General features: G+C 32.7%; 2 protein-coding genes and 1 long non-coding RNA gene across 5 annotated transcripts in view; 1 reads left to right on the top strand and 2 right to left on the bottom strand.

Annotated features, from left to right (window-relative positions):
* cry (circadian regulator cryptochrome) overlaps nt 1-5,630 on the bottom strand; it is a 32,808-nt gene extending 27,178 nt beyond the window's left edge. The window contains exons 1-4 of one of the 3 annotated variants that reach the window (XM_087158668.1): nt 5,163-5,406; nt 3,514-4,653; nt 1,972-2,059; nt 400-536 (exon numbers count right to left, since the gene is read on the bottom strand). In XM_087158668.1, the coding sequence (XP_087014794.1) occupies nt 400-536; nt 1,972-2,052 (218 nt within the window). In that variant the 5' untranslated portion in view covers nt 2,053-2,059; nt 3,514-4,653; nt 5,163-5,406. Of the gene's footprint in view, nt 1-399; nt 537-1,971; nt 2,060-3,184; nt 3,205-3,513; nt 4,654-5,162 lie in introns of those variants that run through there. The other 2 variants (XM_087158667.1, XM_087158669.1) reach the window with 2 other exon arrangements.
* The window catches only part of LOC147812725 (uncharacterized), a 284,443-nt gene that overhangs the window by 35,850 nt on the left and 228,705 nt on the right, over nt 1-19,888 (bottom strand). The window lies entirely within an intron of this gene.
* On the top strand, nt 7,896-17,949 carry LOC107441905 (uncharacterized). The gene is made up of 4 exons (XM_016055312.5): nt 7,896-8,036; nt 13,410-13,596; nt 16,192-16,432; nt 17,700-17,949. Exons 1-4 carry the CDS (start codon nt 7,958-7,960, stop codon nt 17,904-17,906), a joined length of 714 nt encoding a protein of 237 aa, XP_015910798.1. The 5' UTR covers nt 7,896-7,957; the 3' UTR covers nt 17,907-17,949.

The following is a 19,888-nucleotide window of genomic DNA, read 5'->3' as shown; positions in this document are numbered from 1 at the left end:
AGCACCCACAGACTCGCTAGTATCACAAACATGCAAAACGATTGGAACTTTCGTATGCTACAGATTGACGGTACGCCGAAATGGATTGTGGTTGAATGAATTGTGAATATGTTGAATAGAACAATGTCAAAACCATGCTTTTGCATGATATGTGACAAAAATCCATGTTGTAAAAAAAAAAAAAAATATCATTTTTGAAATGGGAAAATTAAGCACTTTTTAAAAACATCCCATTTAAAAGCACCTTTAAGGCTTTTAAAAACAAAAAAAATCAAATAAAAGCATCTTTATGCATTTTTTAAAATACTATGCACCAGGTTTCATTCAGTTCTGGGAATTTTAATATTAAATATTAAGTTTCAATGCTTATATTAAGTGATACAAATGAAATTTACATACCTACCACCGGAAGCTTTTAATGTCCTATCAATGTCTTCCAGAGATTCTATGATGTATCGCAATCTGTTGTAGCCAATTCGTTTCTCAAGTATCCCAGTTTCATCAAAAATGTAGACAGGATACAGCTTTGAACATTTCTATAAAAACAGAAATTAGAAACCTTAAAATCTGCAAGCAAAGAGCAGCTTTATTACTCACTCAAATGTCAACACTCATACAATATTTTCCAAGAAAAAATAAACATCTTAAAAATTTGTGCAGAAAAAATACAAAAAGAATATTTCATAATGAAAATAAAACGATAATGCACAAAAGGGAAAAAATACCTAGATCAGCAATTACCCCGGAAATCAGAAAAACTTGAAACTTTTCAAAATAGATGCTTGAAAATAATACTAAAAATCTTCTGGCCCAATAGTTAAACAAATCAAGACCTTTTAACAAAAGCTAATATACCATCTGTTAATGGAGAAATTTTAAAACGAAGATGGAGATGGCTCAGCCATATACTACGAACAGATAGAAACAATCCTGCAAATATTGCAAGCTCATGAGCGCCTGACGGAAAGAGAAAAAGAGGCAGACCGAGATTAACAGTGGCAAATATGAATTAAGGAAGATCTTAGTAGAGCAGGATCGACTGGATGGAAAGAAGCGCATTGCCTGTCCAAAGGCAGGATTGCGTGGAGAAAAAGACTCTAGACCTTAGGTGCCAGTTCGGCACAAAGAGGATCAGTAAGTAATTATCAACTCATAATTATAGTGAGAAGAATTTTGTGCAAAATTAAACACCTACTAAATTTATAATTTAATTATAAAATGTTATGCTGCAATGTTAAGTTTATGTTTCAAATTTATCTAAACATGCATACTAAAACAGGGTGGGTAGCCAAATCTCTCAACAAAAAATAAGCACCTTTTAAGTACTTTTTAAGCACTATATAGATTAACAAAATGCAAAATAATTTTCAAAAACTTTACATGATTATGATAAAACAACTAGTTTCTGACAAATAAATCTTTTCTTTATTATATTAGCCATAATAAAGTGATCAAAAGATTTTACAGTTCAATATCGAAGGGTGGAAAATGAAGCCTGAAATTGAGAATATCTTGCAAAATGCAACAGATTTGCACATGAGACTATAATAATCTCACCGAACCTTGCTCAGTAGACATGCGGAAATATTTCATAAAACATGTAAAATGATTGGCGCTTTCATACGCTATGGACCGACGGTACTCCGAAATAGACTGTTGAACTAACTGTGAAAACATTGAAAAGAACAATGTAAAAAGCACGCTTTTACATAATACTTGACGAAAATCGACATGGTAAAGAAAAAAATCTCATTTTCAAAAAGGGAAAATTAAGCACTTTTTAAATTTAAACACCCTTTGAAAAAAGCATCTTTAAGGGCTTTTAAAAAACGATTATCGAAAATTAGCACTTTTCAAAAATGCTACGCAGCATGATAAACATGCATATCAAAATGTTCATCTTATAGTTAAAATACATATTTCATTCTGAAAAGAAAGAGACATTAAAGATGACAATTTTATTATACTAACTGTCATGGCAAAGCTTAAGGACGGCATATCATGGAGACGCAAATCATTGCGGAACCAGTGAATCAACCGACCATCAGCCATTGTTCAACTATATTTAAGAAAGACATAATTAATGTTTACTCATAGTAGATATTAATAATCTCAAATGTTATTTCAAAAAATTGTGTTACTACATAAGAAGAAGCAATAAAGTAATGTAATGTTTAAGCAAGCAACAACTTAACACTAAACATGCCATAACTGGTTAAATGACCAAATAAGAACTTTTGCATCGAAAATGTGCTTATCATCTTATTGTTTTTACATCTTTGACTTCATGACTTTTTCTAACAATCATATACATTTAATATTCCATTATTATTTTTTATATATATTTTTTTTCTGTATTTTGTCTGTTACGAATAATACTTGTCGTTTATCTATTTCTACCACACTCATTTTATTGCTTTATTAGGTCATCAGATTAGAAATTACAATGTAATGTGTATTGCAAGCGATGAGTTGCACATTTATGCAGACTGTTGCGTAGTTAGTTTATTCAGAATAACTGTGAATTCAAATTTCAAGAAAGTACCTAAAATTTTAGATTGTCATTTTTGTGTAAGAAAAAGTGACAAATTCTAAATGTTTTGGTAAGTAGCTTACATTTTATTTTGGTATCTTTACTTCATTTCTAACTAACTGTTAGTTTTTACCCAGAAAAATGTCAAAACAATCAAGACAGCACACGTTGTTAGAAGAAATATTATTAATTAAAAGAATTATAATTCTTCTAATAATAAGAATAATTACAAGAATTATAGAAATAATATTAATTAAAAGGAGTATGTTTGAGGAAAATGTACATTGGAAACACCCTGTAAATGTAAAAAATGCATTAAGCAAACAATAAGATTAAAAATTCTTATTCTTTGTGTTTGTAATACATAAAAATTATATATTAGTATAAAAGAACTACTTCAAATACATATATCTTAACGATTTTTTTTTTTAAATTTTAAATAAATAGTTTTGTAATTAATTTTAAACTGCTTCAAAAATATTGTTTGATTTCATTGAATATTTATAAAGTTATAGCAAAAAAAAGTAAGGCAAAAAAATTAGTTTTTAATAAAAATGTCCCTATCTCTATAAATCCATGTCCCTAGGTTTACGAAATTTTATGCAGCTACTTCAATTTACAACTAAAGTAACCTGTACAAGTTATACCAACTTATTGCTTGATTTTCTAGCATAGGATTGATTTCTCGGATACTCAAAAATACTTGTTTTTTTTTTGTAATTTATCGTTGGTCTCCCAAACCTCTGAAAGCATTAAATCTTATTACAAAGTACAAAAAATTGCATGAACTAAACATGTTTAAAGTTATAAATTAATCCGTTAAGTATTTCTTGAGAAATTTCAAAAAATGTCAAAAACTGAAAGTGTCTTTTCTGTTTTCCAATATTTGTTATAATATAGAAATAATATATATTCAAACCAGTTATAAATAATAAAAAACTTTATCTGTAAATAAATAAACATTGGTTCATATTATTTACCAGGTTTTTTCCATGGTTTTTACTGGAACAAATCAATCCTCCATATCCTAGTAAAAACAAAACTCTGAAGTTAACCTGCTTAAACTTGTTCAAGAGCAGGAATTTGATAAGGAAATCAAGTCCCTCAAGGTTTAAGGTGCAGTTAATAGTGACAGTAAGGAAAAAAATTTATTCTTCCTCTTAGATAAAAATGGCATTTTATGAGTTGGTGAAAGAATTACAAACGCTGATTTAGAATATGATACGAAGTTTCTAATTTTTTTTATCTAAAGATCACAAATTGTTTTATTTAATTGTTGAACACTATCATCTTAAAAATTTGCATGCTGCACCACAATTGTTTCTACACCTTATACATCAAAAGTTTGGTCTTAATTTGTGCAAAAAGAATGTTCATTCATATATTGTGTTTTAAAGCTAAACTTGTCTAGAAATATCATCCAGGTTCTTAATTTAGACTCCCAAGTTTTAAGCATTAAGATATGGTAATGAAATTTCTGCTTGTTTAAAGGTATGAAGAGATAAAACAAACATCAAAATAAATAAATTATGCTTAAGATTTTTAATTATGATTATTTGTTATTGAACTAAAAGACTGAATTATTTAATTTGAAGGGGAGGAGCATCTTATTTGAAGATATTTCTACAAGAGAAAAAAAAACCTAACATTATTTAAAAAATTAATGTAAATAACTTTCCAAAAAAAAAATAAGTCTTTTTTTTTCTTTTTAATTACCAAAAATATATAAATGATATACACTTTTTTCACATTTAGAAGCATTTTTAACAAGATAACCAATAAATGATGAATATGTTTTAAATTCCTTTTAATTTAAAAATTTCTAAAAACCAAATTATAATCTATTTCAAGCAACCCATGAAAAAGAACATGAAAACAGAACTGGTAAGTTACATACAAATGCAGCAAAATTTTTAGGCACAGTACAGCTCAATATTTATTTTACATTTTATTTCTCTCGTTTTTAAAATTTCTTTCAAAAAACGTTTGGCAAGGGGAAGAAGAAAAAAATATTTTTACTCAAATGTACATTTTCGGTAATTTAATTCTGGTTAATATTTTTTGAGAAAAAGCGGCAGTTGAAATTAATCGCTATAATACAATTAAAGCCAGCGTTTGTCCTGTGGTGCGCAAGAGCAATAACATAACAAGCATTTATATTTAGTTTTATGAAAAATAAAAACAACGTTGCTAAGACAACTCAATAATAATAATTACTATATTGACGTTCCAGACATTGGGATGTAATAGTATTAATGGATTTATATATTTTATATTAACTTGTAAATAACTGTGTATATTAAATGTTGTGATGTCTCCAATTTACTTCGTTTTTATTTATCCAAAATCGCACATAGTAGGAAGATAGAAAATCTTCCCTTACAACTGGTGACCCGGACGTGATCTGAACACGCAACCTTCTGATAAGTGTAGTCAACACCTTTTTTAACCTGGCTTCTTCAGAATCTGTCAATCTACTTAACAATGCATTTTTTAAGGCGTCGTATTTTCCATTCATTGGCGGGTTTAACAAAATATCCTCAACGAAATCTAAGACATTTTCGTCCAATGAGGCGACGAATCCAGTCCTATAAATTAATAATCACAGAATTAAATAATCCAGTCCTACTTTCTTTTTTTACAGACAGCTTATTAAAAAGATAGTAATGAAATAACTAAATAATATCTATACTACATATTCTTTGTCAAAAGAAAACAAAACAAAAATTCCAAGGCTTCGGAGAATAATCAACAGGTGAAAGGAATTTTTGTGACAAACGCGCGAATTTTTATAGATTCGCATGTGTTTAAAAAATATTTTGGAAACACACATTATTAAAATAGAAATAAAATTAAAGTAGAATAATAATACCTGAAAGGAAAAGTGTTGATATTTTACGTGTGACGTTGTCAAAGTTCGAATCCGACACGGAATTTTAGTTTCGTAATGTGGTACAAAAATTTAATTGAAACGAGGCGGTTGTGATTTGTAAATCGAACTGTCTTAGCAGCCTCCAATCTACTACGTTAACCCTATAATTCCGTGGTACCATCTGAAATCAAGGGAAGGCTATTTTCACGCCAAGTTTTGACCGCCTGGCGGCAGATGAATTTTGCGCTGGTTATGAGAAACGGATGTACGGTGTCTGGTTGCGTTTAACGAAGTGAAAATATTTTAATTACGAATCTCATGATTCGATTTCCCATAAATAACCTTTCATATGTATTGTAGGTACATTAGGGCTGTTGATTATTTGCTTTTTTTCCCTCTTGTCTTCTTTTCGATATCACTTGAACAGTAATATCTAAGCCCATAATTTTAATATTTTATATTAAACCCTGCGCGGACCACCTGACATCGTTCAGAGACCCCAAATTCAATTTTAATTTTTCATGGACCCCCTGAATGATACTGGGGACCACTAGGGGTCCGTAGGGACCACTTTGGGAACCAGTACTGCTCTGGATCAACTCGAAATACCACAAACGCTTCCTCTTTGGTCCCCCAGTTAATAAAATTTCTCTCAATCAACTCCCAAACCAAAATTAAGACATTTTAATCTCTAGTCTCCGAAGTATCACAATTCAATTAAATATAATTTGGAACAGTATCGGACTCATGGATTTCCTTAGTGTGATCATTGTCAGTCCCCAGAATCTGTAAGCCACTTCCTCTTTGAATGCAAAAAATTTGATTTTCATCGGACCTCAATTCCTGAGTTCCTCAATCATGATGTTCCCACTTTCCTCTCACTATCTACTCAGCTATGACCAATGCTTTTTAAAATCTTATTGTTCTTTTTTAGTTTAACCAGAAGATTCTAGTCCCCAACCTACAAATCTCAAATTAATAGAACTACATAATTTTTATTTTATTGGTGTTAGTCACCCAGACAGCCTGGGGGAAAGAGTGTTTCTGTTAAGAGTTTACACTGATGAATGTTCGCTCTCCAAAAGTTTTAGAGCCATTAAATTTTGATTTCTCATTCTCAGAAAACTGCAAACTTCGCATCGATTTAGTCCCTCACGATCATTTTCTATCCTCACTTCTTCATTATCATCAACTCAACCTCTCCAAAAGTGCATCGGAACTGTAAAATTACGTGCTTCGATTTCTCGGAAAACTGTAAATTTTGCATCGAACTAGTTTAAAGTTTTCTCCACAGTGTTCATCTTGCACCGTTACTTCTCCATCATCAACAACTCAACTCACCACCATCAACAGAACTCTCTCTTACAGCACAGAGGATAAGAACGAAGAGCAAAGATCCTCTTCTTCATCCAAATCAACATTGCTCCGCCTTTATTAGGAAACTCCCTGGTTGAGTTGTATCGCCTGCTAAACACTGTGCAAAGCGGAGAGATAACGGGTTCGAATCCCGCTGTTAACCTGGATGTATGTTCATGCCGTTCTCTGTATTGTGCTATCTATTCTTCTATTTGAGTTATCGTTGTAGTTTATTTACGTCGCTCTAGAGCTGCACAATAGGCTATTGGCGATGTTCTGCGAAACATCGCTGAGGATGATCCGAAGACATGCCATGAAAATTTTGATCCTCTGCTGAGGGGATGGCACCCCCCCCCCTACGGAAGCCCGACGACCTGCATGCGAAGACGAGCACTTTACGATAGAAGAACAGTTTAACGAGGACCTATACCGCACACCTTCGCGCCCTACGCAGACTAATTCAAGTGGTCACCCACCCGTACACTGACAGCAGCCAGGGATGTTTGACTTCGAAAAATTTATTTGACAAAGGCTTATAACCCTAAATTGAGAGCACAAACCTGTATATGTATGTAATTCCAATAAACCCGCCTTTCTTGCTTTATTGGAATTACATGCATTTGCAGGTTTGTTTGCTCAATTTAGGCTTAAGAAACCTTTGTCAAGTAGAGAGACAGGTGGAACAATTTTAGAGAAGGACATCAGAACGAATACATCCAGGGTTACGACGAGATTCGAACCCGCCACCTCTACGCTTCACACTGAGTTTGACGGGCGATACCGCTAGGCCCCCTGCCCGGCAAACACTGTAAAAAGCGGAGAGGTAGCGGGTTCGAATCCCGCTGTTACTCTGGATGTATCTTCGTGCTGTCTTTCTCTGTATTGTGCTATCTGTCCCTCTATTTGACAAAGGTTTGTAAGCCTAAATTGAGCACACAAGCCAGAAATTGTATGTTATTCCTACAAGCAAGTCCCGAAATTCAACTCATTTCAGACGATAAAAGCGAGTAGCACAGATCCACATCACCAACTCACTGCACTCTTATTTATGCTAATTTTCCTGCTGCGTGACTGGTTGATTAAGTATAGTATAAATAACCCTTTACGTTGGCTGCTCGCGTTATTAGTCAAGCTTAGTACGAAATTGTTATTAGAGATTGTTTGGAAGTAGCCGTAGGGGTTTTGAAGTCCGCCAAATGTCCGAAGAACAAACTATTCCAAAAACACATCACGAAGCTTTGGATGTGTTCATTCACTCGAAAGTTGGATTTCCAGGTTAGAATTCAAATTTTTCATCTCAAAATTATTAATCTGCTGTTTGAAATTTTCATAGTTTCTATTTGTTGCCTTAAATATGTAACTTTCATAGTTAAAAATCGGAAGTTGAAATTTTACTTTAATTTTATGTATCGGAGTCAATTTTTTTTAAATTGAAAGTTTGAAGTTCCAATTTTAAACAGATTCTTAATCTGAGCAAGATTGTTAAAATTAAATTTGTCTTTAATGCTTTAATTTCACTTTTTCTATAAACTTCAAAATTTATTTCAAATTAGCTTACGTTTAGTTTAAATAATCTGGATAATAATTTATTGAACAGCAACTAATTCATAACTTATTTAATTGAAGTTTTCTAATGTTCTTAATGATTGTTTTCACTTTATTTTTAGTATACTGTTACTTAAGATTTGAATTTTTAAAACCAAATTAGTTTGACGAATTACTTTATTTTGACTTGAGATTATTGCGTTTTAACACTTTCTAAGGCCGTGGTAAATATACTTACCATTACTTCTTAAAGTCCATGGTGAACTTTTTTCGTACTTTTAATTTTGGTTTCCATTTGTTAATAACTTCAGTTTTCTTGAAGTGCGTTTGAATAAAATTGGTAACCATTTGTTAGTTTAAGAAAATTTGTAAAAGTTATAAAATACATAATTGCTTTTGAAGTTTGTGTCATTTATAAAATTTGCTTTATAAATAACAAAAGTAAAAGCCAATAAATTCTTAATAGGTCGTGGTAAATATATTTACCACAAAAAATGACATTCAAATTTAGATTAATTTTTAATAAGCTAATGAGTTTTTTCTGGTATCAATTACTATTATATCAATTCCAAGAATACTTCAATTTACCTTTGCTTGAAATAAATGGCCCATTAAAGGGTTAAACGCTCTTATGTTGAACTTGAAGAAACTTTCCAACAAGCGTTCAGCCATGTCTATATTGTTCTAAATTCTTAAAAATTGAGAATTGCATTGTTGCGAGAATTACTTTTAATCGCACCAAGTTTAAAGATCCAAGCTGATATATGTATAATATTTCAATTAACTTTTTTTTTCTGCTAAATTTTAAATTTTGAAATTTCTAAAACTGAGCTGATTTGAATTATTTTAAATTTCGTTTAGTTCTTTCTAAAATATTTCAAGTACACATAGTAGTTTTTGAGATTAATTTTAATTCTGAAGTTCCCGGCGATTATTAACATAATTTGAAGAAACCTAACTGAATGTTCTAACTGAATGTTTACATTTTTGTTCCGTTTCTAGAAATTTTAGAAATCTTCTGCAATTCAAAATTTAATTTAGTTTGCTACGAAGATTAGTTTTAATTGGGATTTAAAATTCGGACTTAAAACTGTTCAATCTTCCATTTACTGAATGGAATCTAGTACTGATATTGAATCTAGTACTGATAACATCTAAGTTTTCCATCTGCAATTTTTTATTTTTCTTAGAATTTTAAAATAAGTAATCGATTTAAATGAAATATTTGCAGACTATTTCTTTATTTGGAAATTTGCAAATTTCGTTTTCTACTGCTTGGCTGAAATTTTCACAATAGAGTAACTAAGTAGAAAGATTGTTTTACGGAGGTAGTTGCGCAAAATTTAATGTGTTTAATGAGTAGAGTACTCGGGATAACTTTCTTTTTTAATCATCGGATTTTCGCGTGAATGCTAGTTTCAATAGATCAAGGATTCTACTCAAATGTAATTAATGCTAATTTTTAAGTTGTGGGGTGTATAAACACCTATTATCTGAATAAAACTTTATCTGCGATTTTTATTTTTGATCCGCAAAGTTTGAGTCTCAATCTGGACAATGTCTCAGGGGCCTTCCAATGAGGTGAACTGGGATCGAATCTCAGTGATGGCTGGTTGACACGAATACCACACCCGTCTCGCACCGGTGCTGACGTCTCAGTGGTTGCCGGGTCATGGGATCCCTTTCCGTCAAGCTAACCGTTGATGGTTTTCGTAGTTTTCCTCTCCATGTAACACAACTGCGCTTTAGTTGCATCAAAAAGGCGAATTTCTCCCATTATTTGATTCTCTTGTTTATGATTTGGATTTAAAATTGCAAGGCTACGGAGTTGAACATTAGTAGTCGTTAACCCAAACAATTGGGTCGGCTGTTAAAAAATCTAAATTTTGTATTTTGATCGTTTATGTAGTCTCAATTTGACAATGTGTATCCAATAGTTTTGCCGGGAAAGTTTAGGCTTCGGTCCTTTTTAATGGTAAATATTTTAACTTTTTACTGTTGCTTACCCAAAGTACTCAGTTATTTAATGCTCAAGAAAATTTTCTATTGTAATGTTTTAAGTGCTAAAATCCGATATTTACTTTAAATCGGTATAATAGGTTTGAGTATAGAATTTCAGAAAAACTAATTTTTAAATTGTCATTTCTCAAACTACTCGACCGGTTACTTTTAATACTTAGATTTTATCACTAAAATGTACATACTTTAATGAGTAAAAATTTATATACCCTCAAATATTTCACGAACATTATTAAGATTCTTAAATTTAGATAAATTTTGCCTACAGTTCTAAAATTTTTGAGTCTCGCATCCATTAATTTTGAATTTCAGAAGTATTATTTTTCATTTAAATTACCATCTGTTTTAAATTTACTTTTAACACTAAACATACCAACACTTAATCTATACCTATTTTTACCATAGCCCATCAAATGACCGGATTTTGTTTCTTGATTGAAAGTAACTTTATTGCAATTAAACAAAACTGTATATTGTCAATTTTTATATATTACAAACACGAAGAATAAGAATTTTTAATTCATTGCCCAACGCATCTTTTACATATATACAGGGTACTTTCATTGTACATTTTCCGTTAACATATTTGTAATTATTACTTCTAAAATTCTTATAATCAATATTTATTCTAAACTTGAGCTGTCTTGATTGTTTCGAAATTTTTCTGGGAAAAAACTAACAGTTAGACATGAAGTAAAGCTATCAAAATAAAATATAAGCTACTTGCCAAAACATCTAGTCTTTCTTGCACAAAAATGCCAATCTAAAATTTTGGGTACTTGAAATTTGAATTCGGTTATTCTGATTGAACTACCAGGGGTCTGTTTAAAGGGAATTTGGGTCCATTAACTTTCGCAAAATATCTTTTCATACAAACGGACCCTTCACAAATTTGTTTATCTTCGTTAATTTGTTATTCGAATAAACTCTTCCCTGGGGGGGGGGGGGAGAAAGATCTGTTCGAATTTAAGTTTTCCAAGTTTCCCTAAGTTTAAATTCCAAATGTAGTATTCTAAGAAAATTTTTCTACTTTTACAAAACATCGTGTGCACATTTTTATTGATATTAAATGACTATTTTTTGTAAATAACTAGTTGATCAATCTACATTCATGTAATAGAATAAATAAAAATGTAAATTAAAATTTATTTCTGGCAATTAATAAAATATTATAATTATAACAATTTAAATTTACTTAATGCGTAACACATTAAAAGTGATACATTACTAAGTTGTGTTATTTTAAATATGTCAATTGAAATTAAAAATGTGAGTGATTTTTGTTTCCATTATTCGTCCGAAATGAATATTCTGCGTTGAGCAGTATATGCTAAATACCAAATATTTGTATGTTGCATCTCTAATTTAGTAGCAGCCATTGTTGAGCAGAATATTTTATCTATTTACAATTTAAAAACTTCTTGAAAAGGTTTTTAGCAATTTTTGCGATAACAGGACCCTATTTGCACAAATTCACAATGGACAGGACCCTGGTTGAAAGAATGTGACTTAACATTTATTTTATATTCCCAAATTATGAGTAGTTTTTTACTATTTAACAGAAACGGGACCTTTCACAAAATGTCTGGACAGACCCCTGATTTCGCAAGTCTTTTCTGGGTGAAAATAACAGTTAGAAATGAAGTAAGGGTATCAAAATAAAATATAAGCTATTGACCAAAACAGTTTGTCACTTTTTCTTACACAAAAATGCCAATCTAATATTTTAGGCACTTTCTTTAAATTTTAATTCTGTTATTCTGATTGAACTCGCTATGCAAAAGTATTTGCAGAAATGGGCAACTCATCGAATGCAATACGCTGAACAAGCATCGCACTGTAATTTCTAATCGGATAACCTAATAAAGCAATAAATTTTTCTCCCAGTCAAATGGCCGGTTGTGGTAGAAATCGGTGTACGACAAGTATTATTCGAAACAAAATACAAAAAAATAGAATATTAACTGTAGATAATTGTTAGAAAATTACATAAAGTCAAATGCGCAAAAACTATATGACAAGCGCATTTTTAATGCAAGAGTTTTAAAGCTAAAGTTAAGTTATGGGGTGTTTAGTGTTTAATTACCATCGATTTTAAATTTACTTTTGAAGAAACTAGTTTAAAAATTACTGTAAACCCAGTAAACGAGTGGTTTCAGATAACCTTAGAAATACTAATTTAGCGTTATGAAATTTTCTCCCTAAATCACCAAACAATGGGGTTATCTTTTAGAGCTACATTCTTCAAAAATATTGAGTGAGTGGCGATGGCTCAGGGATAAACCGTTCGCCTTTCAATGAGGTGTACCGGGTTCGAATCACAACGATGGCTGGTTGATACGAATTCTGCATCCGGCTTGCACCGACCACTGTGCTGACTTGAAATATACTCAGTGGTAGACGGATCAAGGGTTACAGTCCCTTTGACGTCCGGCTAACCGTGGGAGGTTCTCGTGGCCTTCCTCTCTATGTAACGCAAATGCTGGTTAGCTCCGTCAAAGCACTCTACGAAGGTTAATCTCTCAATACTTGATCCAGGAATTGTCTTTTGGATTGGGTTCAAAATTGCAAGGATACGTCGTTAAATATTGGTAGTCGTAATTGGATCGGCTGTTTAACGTTGGTTATAAAATAAAAATTTCTTCCGTTAAAAATGTAACACTATAAAATCACCATTAGGAGTCAATGTTGGAGTGCTTGAATTCTGAAATTTTTCTTCCTGAAGCACCTAACGATGGGGTTCATCTTTTAGAGCTACATTCTTCAAAGATATTGAGTATAGTTTTTCTGTGGTAAGAACTTCCCCCGTTCATAAAGTCTGATGCAGTCTGCTGCCATGGAAACAAGAATAGCACATTTCAGGATGGGTAGCTTCTCTCTAGGGCTAACACGGTAGACTGAAGAAAGATTCCCTTTCTCTCGTCGACCCTAGCTAAAACCTGTCCTAAACAGTGACCGCGCACCCCTACTTGAAATAGTTACCATAGTCATCAACACGGGTCCAGATGAATGACTAGGGGAGTTCTTACTTTAGACAAACTAGATAGAATCTCGTAGGCAGTAATAAACGTTCTATTTCTACAGGAGCCTGGTCCGAGGAGAAGGTCCAAACTCTTTTAGATCTCTGGGAAGATGTGTTGTCGAGACCACGGTCTCGTCGCTACAGTGTCTCCAAGAGAATATGCAAGCGTCTTCTCGGCAAGGAAGAATTTAAAGAGTTCAACAAAGATGATGTGTTTCGTCAGATGAGTCTTTTGAGTAAAGAATATTAGTGAGTATTTTTCAATAATTGCGAACGTTAAACTTGTTTGCTGTGGTTACGCACAACTTGCATTTGTATGACAATATCTGGGTCCTACGGCTGTTGCATCATCCATTCATGAACTCGCGTATTCCTTTTAAATGGACTCTCTATAGACATAGCCTTTTGTATTTTTGCAATACATTAGTCTTGGGCCTGGATAGCCTGGTTAGTAGGGCATTTGGCCCACATCCAAGAGGTCGTGGGTTCGATCTAATTACTCCCCGTGTAGTAGATGGTGACTGACATACGCTAAATCTTCCATGTACCCATAACAAATCATACCTGGAGATACTGTTCCAGGATCTTACTTGTTTTCTGGATTGACTCAAAATTACAAGCTTACGGAGTTAAACGTTAGTAGTCGTGGTTTACTGTTCAACTACGGTCATAAATAAAGGAATAGTTGTCCTTCATTCTCTACCCTTTCACACGTAACTCACACATTAAATTCTCAACAAAAACCGTGGAATGTTTTCGAGGTTTTCTCCTCATGTAATGCAAATAAGAGTTCCATCCAAAAGCCCTCTTCGAAAGCAAATTCCAACCAATACTTGATCCAGGAGATTCCTTGTCATGGGTTCAAAATGACAAGGTTACGGAGTTGAACATTAGTAGTCGTAAACCCATAAAATTGGGTCGGCTGTTCAACGACTGTTATAAGATAAAATCTCAATAGATCAAAGGGTTGACTTAAATATTTTTATGCTAATTTTTAAGTGACTGGGTTGGGCGCATAAAAAATTTTCTCTGAATAAATATTTTTTGGCGCAAAGGCTTTATAAATAACTGAAATTTACTATTTTTCGTTCACAACAATAAAGTTTATTCAGGGATATGAAAGATTTATAACGGTACCGATTCACAAATTAAGTTCTGAAAATTGAAATGGTGCTAAAGAATAGCTTTGCTTTTTAATGAAGTATAATTAATGTAAACAGTTCAAGTTGAGTTACAAACATTTGGTAAGCTTTTTGAATTTTGTGTTGCAGTCAAATATGCTGTACATGAAAATTGTTTTAAAATTAAACTAAATTTTTAATAAATTACATAAAATAAGCTTATTACACTTCTACCATAAACTATATACGATGTGTTAAAAATTACAAAAATCGTGTTTTTTTAGCCGTAAGATTTATTGTGGAGTATTCTTTTAAAACTGATCGATTTACACAAATATGCTAAGGTAACTTAATTTTTTTTAGTGTCATAATAGAGTAAATTAACAATTTATTTCTTAAAACAATTTAACGCATATTTTGAAAGGAATGACAGCAAATTTATAAGAATAGTTTTGATTTAATTGTAAATTAGAAACTGAAAGCTCAATTAGAGAAATTAGTATAAATATGAACTAATGACTACATTTTTTTGTGTAATTCCTTAGCTTAAATGTTCAAACTTTCTGTGCCTCAGTCTAACAATCAAATGGGTTTGTGGGGACAGTAGTTATCGACCATGTCAACATTCATCTCTGAAAAGGTACCCAACATAGAATCTAGTTAACATGTGATGTATACTTTGGAATTGTATATTTGTAGTGGTAGATACATTACAGTACTCCTCACCAGAATTTTATCTTTGATAGAATTCGGTGAATGGGATACCACTAGTTCATTCATTGCTGTTTGTGTGAAAAGCTGGGAGAGCTGTACTAAGTTCACTGTCGTGATCGCTCTTGTGTTGCCTTTAGCAGTAGAGTGCATACGTTGTACGCTGTGTGGTACAACGTAAAGAGGACAATGTCGCTGTCACAAGTCAACTGTTCAATGTGGACGAAGTAGGGCTGTTCATTTCGAAGTGGGAGTTTCTGTGAAGTTGGGCATGTTCACTTCACGTCCGAAGGTCACCCATGTGAGGAAAGTAGATATCAACCATGTCAACCTTCATCTATGAATAGGTACCCCAACATAGAGTGAACATGTCGTCCCAGATAGCAAAATAAGGTTTGTTTTCACTCTGAAAAAACCTTTTAATGTAAATCTTAAAAGGTTTTTTATGCGGTTTACGTGTAAACTATCTAACCTTAAAACGAGATCTGTGACAACCTGTTCTATTCTACGCAGTTATTCTATGCATTGGAAACCTTGGAAAACAACCTTCTATATGAAAACCTGAAAATCAAGGTTGTCTTAGGGTTTTCATGCTTAAAAAAATTCTCGAATAAAGCTAGTCTCAAAATGAAAATGATGTTTCATCTATTGTAATTATAAGGTTTCTTTTCGCAAAGTCTTGTATGCTTAGCTAAAATCCACCTTGTTATGAAATTTGAATGGACAATGCCATTTCATCTAGAGCCCCTGAATTACGTCAAGGACATATTAAGGACAATACTTTTTAAAGAAGCTTTAAAAAAAGTATTTTTTAATCATTTTAGGATGAAAGGTTTGAAACTGCAATATTTGTTTTATTGAAAAACTGTTTTTAGTACAAACATTTTCGTGACACTAAGGAAAACTCCGACACAAGGTCGCTGTAAGGTTACATGTTTTCTGGGTTATATACTAGATTCGGAATTGTATTTTTGTTGTGGTAGATATACACTACAGGTTTTTTTTCTTTCAGTTCTTACTTAGGCTTTCAGATGATGGGTGTCGAGATGGCCAGACCTGCCTGTGTCGATCAATTGGATAGGATATTCAGCAAAGCAAAAGTAAAGCCTCTTCGTCAAACTGGATCGAGACCAAGGCGTAACACGGAACCTACAAAGCAATCTGAAATATCCGAAGATTCAGATCACTCGAGGAGCCAGTCCGTCACCTACGGAGAGAAGGAACCAAAGGCAGACCCTACTAAAGCCGATGATGTAAGTAAAATAAACCTTCAGCTGTAGTTAGTCTAGAGCAAGAACTCCCCATAGCCATTCGTCTGGACCCGTGCAGCTCCAAAGAGCTGGGTGAGCCGCGATGGCTCAGGGGATAGAGCGTTCGCCTTCCAGTGAGGCGAACCGGGTTCGAATATCAGCGATGGCTAGTCGATACAAATCCGGCAGTTATTTAATTTTATGAAGATGTCTCAATTTTGTAAGTTTATCTCTTATGAAATTAAGTGTATACTCGAGGTTACGCGATTTTCACTTCCTGGCTCAGTTACCAGGGTCCAGGCATATCTTTAATTCTTTCTGCACGTTTCAGTAAAATTTCAATATATTTGAGTGCGGAAAAGAGATCCGAAACTATGGTAAGTGAGAGGGGGAAAGTGTTAAGAGTGGAAAAATCTCGTAACCTAGATTCCCATTCTATTCAGAAAGTATAATACTCTAAAACTTCCTTAAATGTTAAAATAGTCATAAAATAATTTCAGACAGGTGTTCCTGCATTTTTATTCTGTATTAACTATTAGTTTAGATCCTCTTTACCACCAAAGTCATAAGTTTTTGACGGTATTCCATTGTTGAATCGACAGTATTGACTGTAACCATCAATAATTCCATCATGAACCATTATATTTTTAATGGTAACCAACATAAGAAACTATCATCCCAATGTAAGAATTGGGACCAGTGTATGATGGTACAACATAAGAATAGCAACTTGTTTTGATTATTTGTTGATGCTAAACCATCAGAAATTTCCATCATAGTTCCTTAAAAATCAAATGTTGGAACACTCATGAACTACCATCACACTAATATAAGAATTCGGACTGATTTATAGTGGGCCACCATTAAAGAACCCAACTTGTTTTGATGGTATATTCCTGCTGAATCAACAAGAATTCCCATTAAACCATCGTACTTGTTGGAACAGTCATGAACCATCATTGTTGGTCCGTGAAAATCAAGCTTTTTCTTGATGGTTAACCATCATGGTATTAAATTAGCGTTTTCCATCATGGAATGATGGAAGTTTGTTGGCATATTAAAAATCGTGAAAGCATAATAGAAAATGTAGGATGAGGTTGGGCAATCATGAATCGCACTGGAACCAACTTAAACCACCAAAAGTTTTTGATGGGACCATCAAGAATTTTGACTTTGGTACTCTTCTCTGCACTCGCCACCTGGTGAAAAAATAAAATGTATAAATGTTACATTTTTCTTGACGTTAATTTGCATTTTTTTTTTGAAACAGGCTCTAAGCAAAACTAGACGTGGTCGCTTTCCGAAAATGAATATTCAGAGGTTGATTCGAACGATGGTCAGTCAGCAAACCGCCATGATGGAACAAGTTCAGAAGCTCTTTAGTTCACTGGAAGAATCTAATTCAAAGACGGCAGCCTTGTTGGAAGACTTGGTTTTGTTCCAAAAAACGAAGCATTCGACAGTCGGTGAAAATTAAAAGCTAGAACTGTAAACTTTGACTAATAAATTTCTTAATTATCCATCCGTCTGTTATTTTTTATTAAATATAATTGTTATCCATCATTATCTGCCATTCAGATATTTCTTTCAAAGCATAATTTTAAACTGTTGAATTTTATAAATATATTCCTATTCAGAATATCAAACTTAAAAAATTTCAATTTAAATTTGATATTGATTTCTTAAGTCTCTTGATTTCTAATCTGTTTTTTTTTTATTTTTTTGATTATTTGAAATATTTTCTTGATTCTTAAGATTAAATTTACTTTGGGAACATAGAACAAATGCATGTCATGTCATCTAAAAGATGAAATACAAAAATCAATGGTGGGTAAGATTTGAGTTAAACTACAAATAATGAGTATCAACGTGTCAAGCCTTAAAACTGGGATGCATACTTTTGAAAGAGTTGGGGGGTTCTAAACTAAAGCAGCTTTAGGTAAAAACAGGGTTAAAGCGGATGTCGAAATATCGACAAGGTAGTGTCTTTTGTTTTACAGGTAGAACTCGTTCGATCATTTTATTGAATTTTTTCCCCAATACTTAGCCTTCCTTGGTGCATCAGATATCAAAATTTTACACTGGGGCGTTTTCTATATGAAAAGGCGGAATGAAATTTTTCATCCAAAACTTTACAGTTGGCAGGGATACCGAGCCCATAAAACACGCAAGTACATTTCATACATTTAGGATAATTTCCGTCAGAACATAGATAAGCAGTCTTATCCATGTTTTATGTTTAAATTTTTGTTATAAGAAGTTGTAAATTATATTCTTGCTAGCATGTAAAACCAGGGTTTCAACCAAAGCTTGTTTATTTTTATCTTAACTTTTCCACTCGTATAGCAACTTTAAGTTTACATAAAACCTAATGAAAGATTTTTGAGTTTTGTTACGAATGCGAATCTGTTACTTTATTCATAAATATGTAATGTTTAATGTTAACATATCGCGTACCTGTAAAATATAGATATTTTTCGACTAGCAGGGTGCAACTTTTTATTCTTTGAACATATAAAAATTAAATAAACTAAATGGAAAAAAGTTTTGTTCCTATGCGCCTTGTCAGACCAAAAAGTAAAATATTTAAGAAATGTTTGTCCTTTAAGATAAATGTCCCTAAAATTCTCAAATAACTGTAGCTTTCTTAAATCAATGTGATAGTTTTTTAATAATTTTTTAACAAATTTTAAATGAGTTAATATAAAAAGCTAGAAAAATTGAAACTCGTTTAAGATGCATTTCCCAGCTTTACATATTAAGAATTAAATAGACTACAAGCTAATATTTCATACTGAAATATAATTAGCATGAAATGTATTTAAAATTATTTTTGATTTTGTTTTCAAACAATTTGTCAGGATTTGAGTTGGTCAGTCATTTGCACGATCATTTTAACATGGAAAATGCGCATCGCAAAATTTGTAGAGTAATTATTTGAAATGCTGAATTAAAATCTTAACACACAAAGTATCAGACACTCTCTCAGCTTGTTGATAATTGGGTCGCTCATCATTCCTCTCGAACTATCAATGTTGTGTAGTTCTTAGAACATGAATCTAAAAACGCACATCGCACACCAAGAACTAGTTTCGGATGAAATTCCCATCTACACCAAAATCTGGACACAGCCGACAATCTTGCAATTTTTGGGTTATTCGCAAGTTTGGATTTAGTCTGAGACGAGATTTCGCATGTGTCCGACATTATCCAATCTTTGGTTATTCAGTCTAAGTTTTTACAGAACTAATACTAACAATTAAGGTAAAGGGTTTTTTTTAAATGCACAGTCAAAACATACGTGGCATCTGGGCGAAATAGTCAGGAAGGGATGAGGAAGTAGTTTTTCTACGGAAAGAACTCTCCTCGCCACAAAGTCTGTCGCCAGACAGGAATAGCCTGGTCGGTTAGGCACTAGGCCCATGTCCAAGTGTTTGTGGGTTCGATCCCCGCCGCCAA

This window comes from Parasteatoda tepidariorum, chromosome 3, assembly GCF_982258835.1.
Source record: "Parasteatoda tepidariorum strain Cologne lab strain chromosome 3, Ptep-v5.0, whole genome shotgun sequence".
NCBI classification, from domain to species: domain Eukaryota; kingdom Metazoa; phylum Arthropoda; class Arachnida; order Araneae; family Theridiidae; genus Parasteatoda; species Parasteatoda tepidariorum.
The sequence above is the reverse complement of the archived record's forward strand: the minus strand, read 5'-3'. Positions and strand labels throughout refer to the sequence as shown.